Below are 10,669 nucleotides of genomic sequence, written 5' to 3' on the forward strand. Positions count from 1 at the left end.
GATATGTCAAAAACAAGTAAGTAAAACAATGCACAAGTTACTTAACGGTAGGGAGAGAGCGAGAGAGAGACAGAGAGAGAGAGCGAGAGAGAGCACGCGCGCACTTCTGTTGTGTGAACATCAAAGATCACACAACAGAAGTGCGCGCGTGCTCTCTCTCGCTCTCTCTGTCTGTCTCTCTCTCGCTCTCTCCCTACCGTTAAGTAACTTGTGCATTGTTTTACTTACTTGTCTTTGACATATCCGACCGAACTATAAACTTTCCAATGATGTCTGTGAGAACGGTATATTCACTCGGCAAGCTCGCGCATCTGCGCCGCCGCGCGCTCAATCCACTCAGCGTGCTTTTTTTATCAGCTCGCGCACTTCAGCTATACAGGCGTTAATACTGAATGTTTAACATTATATTTATTGCATACATATACTTCGTAGTAGACATCCATAACTCCTTTCTGCTGTCTGTTGTCAGTGTTTCTTTGTTTAAATATGGCGCTTATCACATGCTGTGTGGTATCGGCGTTTGGTATCGGGGCATTTTAACGAGTACGAGTACGAGTACAGGAGGCCAGTATCGGGCCCGATACCGATACCAGTATCGGTATCGGTGCATCCCTAGTTTGAATGAATGAAGGCTCGGTGCATCTGTATTACATCAGTTCACTCAGAGATCCGCATAATCTCACAGTATGTGCTGAAGGATCCTGTGGAGTTACAAAAACACATGTCCCTGCCTGACATCATTTATTTTCAGCCTTTTGGATGCTTTTATATATTATGGCTCAGTTTGGATTCTGGAAAAGTTCAGAAATACATCATATTCTATTTTATTCTATTCTATTCTATTCTATTCTATTCTATTCTATTGCCTAACAATAACATTGTGGCAGCAACTAAACATAAACTACCCACTTTTTTAATGTATACATAGTATAGCCTATACACTAATGTTCAAAGTTTGGGGTCAGTAAGTTTGTTTGTTTGTTATTTATTATTTCAACAAAAAAAAAATGTAATACTATTATTCAGCAAGGATGCAGTAAATTGATAATAAAAACTGATAATATTGATAATACTGGTTTTTTTAACTTTCTATTCAAATAAAATTACAAATTGCAATAATATTTCATAATATTACTGTTTATACTGTAGTTTTTATCAAATTAATGTAGCCTTACAAAACACTAAAACTCACAATATTGAAAAAACTCGTTTCAGCCCCAAACTTTTGAATGGTAGTGTATGTGAATGTGGTATTAGATACATATATTTATATATAAGATTTGTGCTCTCATTCATATTTATGCGGAATTTAATGGATGGTGTGAAAGTGTCATCGTATTCTTACTTCACAATAAGGGATGATTCTGTAGAACCCTTTAGACTGATGATTGAATAAGAACTTACTTTGTAGTTGAAGAAGTGAGAGACAAATCAATTGCTGAAAAATATGGAGAAACCAATAATTAAGCTTGTAGTAATTAAACATTTTCCTAATCATTTAATTAATCAGTATTTTTGTCCTGTATTTCAGTTAAAATATCAAAACATGGTTAAAACAAGATACGTTTACATTTTTAAGTTTACAAGATAAGGTTACAAATTGTGTAAAAATATTAATACTATATTTAGAATGAAGTGTATCTACCATTGTTGAATAGTTTTTATAAAACGGATAGTTCCGGTCCTTGATTCTGATTGGCTGAGCCACGTTGGAAGCTGTTGTAAATTACTCTACAAACATTTGTTTACGTTTGTGTGTTGCTTGGCAACCACTTTGTTGCAACCACAACCGATTCTGAGGAACTAGGCCTATATTGTTTGGTGGAAGAATACTGTTTTTATTAATATCATTACACTTTATTTGCTCTGTTTTATTTTGTGAAATCTTACTATGTATATGGAATAACCATTTCATAAAAGCAATAAGCTCCGTGTAGCCGTGGTTCCACTTCGCGTCGTGCCTAACAACGCCCCTTAGCTGTTATAAATTCACTGTAAACCACGGCTTCTTGGGGCTTGTTGCTTTATTTAAGAAGCATAAACCTCACAATTTTGTTTAGATTTAGTTTCCCTTTGTATTCTTCACTTTTATGGACGGTTGTAAATTTTTTTGAAAAACAACAAAAATACTGATTAAGAAAATTATTTTTTGCAATGTGGGGCAAGTGTGGTGAACTCCATTCACACAGGCCGAATAAATCAACTTCTCAGCCATTTTGAGTATATCTACACAGATTTCCAGCAGGTGCAGTATAATGTGTGTGTTTGAACTCTAGGTGAGTTTGGGCCGGTATCAGGGTTTCATTCATTGCCTGCTGTTCCTCAGCTGCATGTGCCACCTCGTCACCCATCACCATGGCGATAGGGAGAGGAAAAAAATTAAAACATCTGAATATTCATAGTGATCCTTGCCAAGCCACAGAAGGCTTCAATCTGATTGGTGGAGCTCAATGTTCTTACTACAGAGCTTTCACTTTAATGATGCAAAGGCAGTTCACCTATTTGAAAATGACTCCGTGCACGTCTGAGGTTTTGAGGGCTTAGAATACATTTTCATTGTGTTATTCTGTGTCTTGCAGAAATACAGGCAGTGCATGGCAGGGCTTCTCGCCCCGCCGTATGGAGTGATGGACAGTGGGGCTGCAAATGATAGTGAGTATCACACGTAAACATACACACTCACATTATAACATATCAGTGATTATTTCTCAGCAATTTTCTGTTTGATGCAGGAATGCCGGACAAAGAGAATCTCAACAGCGACCCTCTCAATTTTATGTCAAAAAACCTGAATAAGGTACGATTGATTTAATATCTATTTTGACTTACACCTCATATCTAGTAAAAGTTGCATAATGTCCCCATTCATCACCTTTATAGTTTAATGGGTTGTATAGATATAATAAAAATACAGTAAAAACAGTAAAATTCAGTAAAAAAATGTTTTATTACAATTTATACAAATAGCTGTTTTCTATTAAAAAAATTATATATTTTTGTGATTGCAAAGCTGAATTTTCAGCATCATTACTCCAGTCTTCAGTGTCACATGATCCTTCAGAAATTATTATAATATGCTGATTTGCTGCTTAAGAAATGTTTCTTATTATTATCAATGTTGAAAACAGTTATGCTGCTCAATATTTTTCTGGAAACTCTAAAACATTTTTATTTGAATTCTTTGATGAATAGAAAGTTTAAAAGAACAGCATTTATTTGAAATATATATATATGTGTGTGTGTGTGTGTGTGTGTGTGTGTCATTTTTTATCAATTTAATGTGTCTGTGATGAATAAAACTATTAATTTAAAAAAAATCTTACTGACCCAATACTATTGAATGGTCATATTTATCTGAATTGGTTGCAACCCCTGTACTTTGAACTTGCAGTGGTCAAAAATCAATATTTTAATTATTTAATTTTTGATTCATCTTCATTTTCTGGCACAGTTTCCTGAGAGTGACTCTAAAACCATTTTTGATGATTAATTTGACAGTAATTCCCATTTCCATGTACATAACTCAAGACCGCAGGCACCACTTTTACACAGATTTGTGCTAATTATGTATAATTAATTGAATTTAAAACACACCATCTGCTACCAGATGTCATTTACACTAGCGAATTGAGTGCAGGCCATTGAATCCCAATAAATGTGCTGCGTGCAGATCAGAAAATATAGGCTGTGCAGGAATGTTTTTCTGTGCCTCGCTCTCAGCTTCCTCTCTCTCTGTCCCGGATTTTGCTTCAGGTCCCATCAGAGAAGATTTTGAGGGCAGAAAAAGTCTTACGTAATGCTATACTGGCCAGAGCTCCCCACATGATCAGAGATAGAAAATATCATCTGAAAACCTACAGGTGTGTGTGTGTGTTGTCTATGAAAAATGTTATATGGCACAACTTATGCATGATTTATTCAATTAGGTCATGTCTAGTATATGTAGAAACAAAGTACAGTGCATGTGTTGAGCGTGATCTGTGTGTGTGTTTACAGGCAGTGTTGTGTGGGCACTGAGCTGGTCGATTGGCTGCTTCAGCAGAGCTCGTGTGTTCACAGTCGGGCTCACGCTGTGGGAATGTGGCAGGTGCTGCTGGAGGAAGGGGTCCTGAATCACGGTACACCTTTCCCTTTGCTGTAGTGACAGCCAGCTTAACAGACGGGTCATTCCTACTATGCAGTACCTTTTCACATCTTTATTTGTCTTAAAGTCTTGGTAAAAAATATTAAACTCACAAATTACACTACTTAAATTGGAAATCATATTACTTAGATTTATTTTATGACAATTAAATGATCATATTGATTTTTTTTTTCTCTGATTCTTTCTCTGAGTGTTATTATTTTATTTTAACCTGTGTTGGTTTAGTATTATTTAAATACTGTTATAGTATTTATTAGCATTTTGAATTATCTTTTCTTTTTATATTTTCATATATTATAAATATAAATATATTTTATATATTTTTTATAATTATTATTTTTTTTGTGGTTTTCAGTTTTAGTCATTTTGTTATGTGCTTTTGTCATTTTTTTGTATTTTTGTTTAGCTTCAATTTAATTTTAATTAAATTTTATGAACTTTAGCACATCATTTTTTCAGTTAGTTGCCAATGCAACATTTTATTTTTGTTTAGGTTTTTCGAGTTTCATTTTTGAATCTATTATTTATATTTTATTTTATCTTTATTTCAATAACGGAACATAATTTTCCACTCATTTTAGTTTTCGTTAACGATACGAAGTAATCAATTAGGTTTTTTTCACTGACCTCAAAATCACTTTCCATCATGTATTTGGCAACAAGGTCTTTAAAACCTGGAGAAAGATATCTAGTGTTCCCATTCATCACATGTTGTATTTTGTCTCTGTTCTTTCTCTTTGTTATGTTGACAGTCGACCATGAGCTCAACTTTCAAGATAAGTACCTCTTTTACCGCTTCCTTGATGACGAGGAGGAAGATGCGGTGTTGCCTAGCGACGATGACAAACGTGAAGCTGAGGAAGAGCTGCAGGAGACCCTCCTCATCCTTTCCCAGATCGGCCCTGACGCACTAATGCGAATGATCCTCAGGAAACCGTGAGTGACCAACAGTGCCCCCTTGCAGTATTTATTCATGTGAAATGTGCATTTGGTTCCATTAGAACAGGAGTGCTAGATACTGTATGGCCTACCTCTTAAGCGATGCGTTCATATCTATTTGCCCACATTGTCCGCTTTTACTCTTCCTGAACTATTCTACCCGTCTTTCTTTTTCCATTCTTCTGATTATAGGCCAGGTCAAAGAACAGCTGAAGACCTGGAGATTATTTATGATGAGCTGCTGCATATCAAAGCTCTCTCTCATCTATCTAACACTGTAAGTCCTCCATTGCAACCTCTGTGCCTCATGTACACACAGTAATGCCTGATATCAGCACTGGTATGAGCAGACTAACATGAGCTGTGCTGTGCTGTGCTGCTCTCTGCAGGTGAAGAGAGAGCTCGCCGGTGTCCTCATCTTTGAGTCACATGCCAAAGCAGGCACTGTCTGTGAGTTTCAGTGTCTCTTTGCTGCTCTTTAAATTCTGATAGCTAAATTATACACACTTTAATACCATTGAAAGATATATAATGATAGATAAACGACAAAATTTTGGTGTCAGTAAGATTTTTTTTTAAAAAGCGCACCAAAGCTGGTTTTGAAAACTCACTTATGCTTAATGAGGCTGTATTATTTTTTATTATTATTAAAAAAATTAAAAAAACAGGAAAACCAGTAAATATTGCAAAATATTATTACAATTTAAAATAACTGTTTTCTATTTTAATATATTTTAAAATGTAATTTATTCCTGTAATGAAAAAGCTGAATTTCCAGCAAACATTACTCCAGTCTTCAGTGTCACATGATCCTTCAGAAGTCATTCTAATATATGCTGATTTTCTGCTTAAGAAACCTTTGTATCATTTGTTATTGAAAACATGTCTGCTGCTTAATATTTTGTGGAAACCATGATACATTTTTTGTAACATTATAAATGTTAACTTATTATTGTCACTTTTGTTCAGTTTAATGCATACTTGCTGAAAAAAAGTATTATTTTCTTTAAAATATTTTCTTTCCTTAAAAAAAAAAAAACTTTACTGACCCCAAACTTTTGAGTGGACTATGCTGGTTGCCACCACTGCACTTAGGTCTTAGGACACCGTTCTGAAAATATCAAAAAAATATATATATGTTATCTTAATTTTTCTTGCACTCACTGACTCCAAACTTTTGAACAGTAGTGTAAACACTCATAGGTTGGCTCAGTCATGTTCTCTGTGTGTTCGCTTTCTATATTTCAGTGTTTAATCAAGGGGAGGAAGGCACTTCTTGGTATATTATCCAGAAGGGATCAGTAAATGTTGTTATCTATGGCAAGGTAATGTCAGCTTACATGAATTCTGTTTATTCATGTTAATGTTAAATGACTACATACATGTTCACTTATTTATGTCGAGTGATTCTAGTGGCAAACACTGTTAGATGAATTCAGACTGAGTCTTGGTTGTGTTTAGGGTGTGGTGTGTACGCTGCATGAAGGAGATGATTTTGGCAAACTGGCCTTGGTGAACGACGCCCCTCGCGCTGCTTCCATCATACTCAGAGAGGACAACTGCCACTTCCTGAGAGTGGACAAAGAGGACTTCAACCGGATACTCAGGGTACACAGACAGCACCAGGAGAATGAGTAGTTAGTGAATCTTTGAACCTTATATAGTGGAAAAATTAAATCTTGATTGCTTGTATTTTGGTTTGTGTATATGTTTGTTTGTGTGTGTAGGATGTTGAAGCAAACACTGTGCGTCTAAAAGAGCATGACCAGGATGTTCTGGTACTACAGAAGAGTCTCCGGCCCTCCAGCCATGGAAACATCCCAGCCCACTTCAAGTATATGATCACAACCATCAGTCTTGCTCAGTTTATCCTTAAATTTCTTGATCCATTAACAATAAATGAATCCATCCATGCATTTATTTAAACAAACTACATTTGCTATGTCTGGGTTTGCTGGACAGATACACTGTGATGTCAGGCAGCCCAGAGAAGATTCTGGAGCATCTGCTGGAGACGATGCGACTGGACATTCATTTCTCTGACCCAGGTACTGTACCTTCTCATTCATCGCTGAATAAGATTAATCACCTAAAACTTTGTATTGAAGGAACATTTCACACAAAAAAATACAAATTTGGCCATCCCAGATTTTGGAGAAATTTAGCATTGCGTCAGTTGCACGCCAAAGGATCCTCTGCAGTGAATGTGAATGGGTGCCGTCAGAATGAGAATCCAAACAGCTGATAAAAACATCACAGTAATCCACAAGTAATCCACACCTCTCCAGTCCATCAATTAATGTTTTGTGAAGTGAAAAAGCTGTGTGTTTTTATAAAACGAATCCATCATTACAGCATTTTAACTTTAAACTGTTCTTTCTAGTGGAAATATGAGTCCATGATCTATAATAATGCCTCCTCCAGTCAAAAGCGTCCATCCCCTGTTGTCCTCTCACATCAAAATCTACCAACCTATTTGTTTAGAATTATTTTGGACTGTTTTTGCTTGTAAACAGTGCTTGATCTGTGCATATTTCTCTCCTGAATTAGACGAGATTACTTTTTTATCACTGGAGAAAGCAATATTATGTGTAGAGGGCTGTTTGAAGTTAAAAATGGATTTTTAATGGATTTTTCGTACAAAAACACAGATTTTTACTTTACAAGATCTTAATTGATGAACTGGAGTGGTGTGGATTACTTGTGGATTATTGTGGTGTTTTTATCAGCTGTTTGGACTCTCATTCTGACGGCACCCATTCACTGCAGAGGATCCACTGGTGAGCAGGTGATGTAATGCTACATTTCTCAACATTTGTTCTGATGAAGAAACAAACTCATCTACATCTTGGATGGCCTGAGGGCGAGTAAATTCTCAGCAAATGTTCATTTTTTAAATTAACATTAACATTAACTAATTTAAAAAATATTTTTCACCCACAGACCCAGCTCTGGATGATTTTGTGCTCATGCACTGCGTCTTCATGCCCATCAGCCAGCTGTGCCCTGCCCTTCTGGCCCAATATCCTTCTAGTGGAATCAATCAACTAATCAACCGTATCTATCTATCTATCTATCTATCTATCTACCTATCTATCTGTAAGAACAGCACGCTGTTTTTGTAAGTATGCATATATTCCTTAGCGTGTGTGTACCTACCACTCTCAGGCCTCTCAGGGCTCAGAGCAGGAGCGTCTAGACTACTCTGTTGCCAGCAAGAGACGGGTGCTCAGCTTGGCTCTGCGCTGGGCTACCCTGCAGGGCCACCATCTGCTGGAGGATGACACTGCGCTCAGCTTTCTGGAGGTTATAAACATACACAAACATACACATGCTGGCATAGAATCACTTACCACCAGTCTGCATAGAGATTTGATAGTCAGATGAGTGCATGAAACCAAACTGATTATTACGCATGCTGAATGTGTTTCGTGTGCATTCAGGAGCTGCACGGGTTCGTATCTAATGATGCAAGAGTTTTGCGTCCAGTGAAGGAGCTACTGCCTGAGCTGGAGAGGATCATGAAACAGTAGTAGGTTTTTAGTGTGTTGTGTATGTGCCTTTTGGGCTGTTATTATTAGCATAATCTGACTGGTTAATGTTACTGATGTCCACATGTGTCTGTTCCTTTTGTGGTCTCAGTCCAGATGATGCACGAACCTCTCAAAAAAAGGTAATGTAGATCTGCTTTCTTATACTTTATGCATATTGTTTATAGATCTACTGTATATGTGGTCTAAATTAGATTTTTTTTTTATTATCAATATTTTACCATGTTCATATGCATTTGTTTTTTTTGGTCTCAGCATAAAGTCCTCCTGCGACAGTTCAGCTCTGGAGAGGAGAGGCTTGCAAAAAAGCAGCCAATAAGGAGCTTTGATGACAGTGAGTATACATATATATTTATATGAACCGTTAAGAATTTGGAAAAAAATAATAATAATAAAACAAAGAAAAGTTATGAGTGTAAAAACAAATGAATATGAAATACGAGATGTGTCACTATTTCTAGGTCACTAATAAATACATTTGTTGACAATAACCTGGAAGACTCTGATTGTTAACATAATCGCCAGATTTTGCATGATTTCAGCTTTTCAGCTGATTTCAGCTTAAGTACTGCTGTCAATGAAAGAAAAAGGGGGACCAAATACTAATAAAATATTCGGACATGCATGTTAATTTTAAACGTTTAAACTTCTAAACTTTTATTTTTATTATTTAAACATTTCACTTTTTCTTCTGGCAAAATGGAATGTTTTCTATGAAGGTTAAGGGAAACTTCTGTTTTATCCTATATTATTTTTATCATTATGGGAATGTTACTTTTGAACGTTCTCTGAACATTGTGAAACAAGTAGTAACATTAAAAAAAATTTGAACCTCCAACTAAAATTTTTCAGATAAAACATTCCATGAATGATGCATAAATAATGTTTTTCTGCTAATGTTTTGAAAACATTAACTGTGAATGAACGTTCTGTTGATGTTACTGGAAGAACGTTTGTTCATATCTTTGAGATTCTTGACAGAGTGTTAGCCGGATTTCTGAGAACATTCCCTATTGTTGGGATATAAAATATATCAAACCTGTTTCATTTTTGGAATGAATGAGCATTCATCAGACAATCGGACAATCACTCAATCAGTCAGTCAGTCAGTCAGTCAATCAAATTTCCTCTCTCTTCTTTGTCTTTCCATGTGTCTAGTTCTCTTGAAGGTGTACTGCAGCGATCACACTTACACCACTCTTCGTGTTCCTGTGCTGGCCACAGGGAGAGAAGTGACCGCAGCTGTAGCAGATAAACTGGGATCCACTGAAGAGCTGCTTTTGATAAACCTCAGCGCATCTGGAGGTGATCCACATACACACTAATTCATGATGAAATATTAGTTGCCCTTGGAGATGTGACAAACAAATACACACAAGACATTGTAGATATTCATCCCTTTTGTTGCTCTAGCAACATTCTGTATTGAGGCACTCTGTTTCTGTATTATATAATCCACAGCCAGATCAGTTTCAAACTAAACCTTTCAGAAGTACTAGCATAGCTTTAAATCATGTAACAGGTTGAAGTTTATGTGGTAGTCTAAATATTAATGATAGTAAATGCAGTGCATAAAATCTATCATAAAACGTATTAGGTGTTGATTGTACAGCTGAAAAAGTGTTCAAAATGTGGTTTGTGGTCTGACTAATTCTAGGCTTTATTTCTGTGCAGAGAAGCAGATTTTAAAGCCCAATGATGTATCAGTGTTCCAGTCGCTAGGAGTGAACGGACGATTGTTTGCCTGCTCCAGAGAACAGCTTGATTCACTGGTGAGACGAAATGTGAAATATTCAGACACTTAAAGGAATAGTTCATCCAAAAATGAAAATTTGCTGAAAACTTGAAAAACACCTTCAGGCTATCCAAGATGTAGATGAGTTTGTTTCTTCATCAGAACAGATTTGGAGAAATGTAGCATTACATCACTTGCTCACCAATGGATCCTCTGCAGTGAATGGGTGACGTCAGAATGAGAGTATAAACAGCTGATCAAAACATCACAATAATCCACAAGTAATCAACACCACTCCAG

General features: G+C 36.2%; 1 protein-coding gene across 2 annotated transcripts in view; it reads left to right on the forward strand.

Annotated features, from left to right (window-relative positions):
- LOC107753902 (rap guanine nucleotide exchange factor 4-like) overlaps positions 1-10,669 on the forward strand; it is a 24,015-nt gene that overhangs the window by 7,962 nt on the left and 5,384 nt on the right. For both annotated transcript variants that reach the window (XM_016570177.1, XM_016570176.1), the window contains exons 2-19: positions 2,580-2,652; positions 2,733-2,797; positions 3,754-3,860; positions 3,997-4,118; positions 4,897-5,080; positions 5,276-5,360; positions 5,473-5,533; positions 6,332-6,408; positions 6,545-6,691; positions 6,811-6,917; positions 7,046-7,131; positions 8,027-8,105; positions 8,239-8,389; positions 8,527-8,615; positions 8,726-8,756; positions 8,890-8,968; positions 9,793-9,939; positions 10,309-10,406. In XM_016570177.1, coding sequence (XP_016425663.1) covers positions 2,595-2,652; positions 2,733-2,797; positions 3,754-3,860; positions 3,997-4,118; positions 4,897-5,080; positions 5,276-5,360; positions 5,473-5,533; positions 6,332-6,408; positions 6,545-6,691; positions 6,811-6,917; positions 7,046-7,131; positions 8,027-8,105; positions 8,239-8,389; positions 8,527-8,615; positions 8,726-8,756; positions 8,890-8,968; positions 9,793-9,939; positions 10,309-10,406 — 1,773 coding nt within the window. In that variant the 5' untranslated portion in view covers positions 2,580-2,594. The remainder of the gene's footprint in view (positions 1-2,579; positions 2,653-2,732; positions 2,798-3,753; positions 3,861-3,996; positions 4,119-4,896; positions 5,081-5,275; positions 5,361-5,472; positions 5,534-6,331; positions 6,409-6,544; positions 6,692-6,810; positions 6,918-7,045; positions 7,132-8,026; positions 8,106-8,238; positions 8,390-8,526; positions 8,616-8,725; positions 8,757-8,889; positions 8,969-9,792; positions 9,940-10,308; positions 10,407-10,669) is intronic.

This window comes from Sinocyclocheilus rhinocerous, unplaced genomic scaffold (genome assembly GCF_001515625.1).
Source record: "Sinocyclocheilus rhinocerous isolate Xijiao unplaced genomic scaffold, SAMN03320098_v1.1 scaffold2666, whole genome shotgun sequence".
NCBI classification, from domain to species: Eukaryota; Metazoa; Chordata; class Actinopteri; order Cypriniformes; family Cyprinidae; genus Sinocyclocheilus; species Sinocyclocheilus rhinocerous.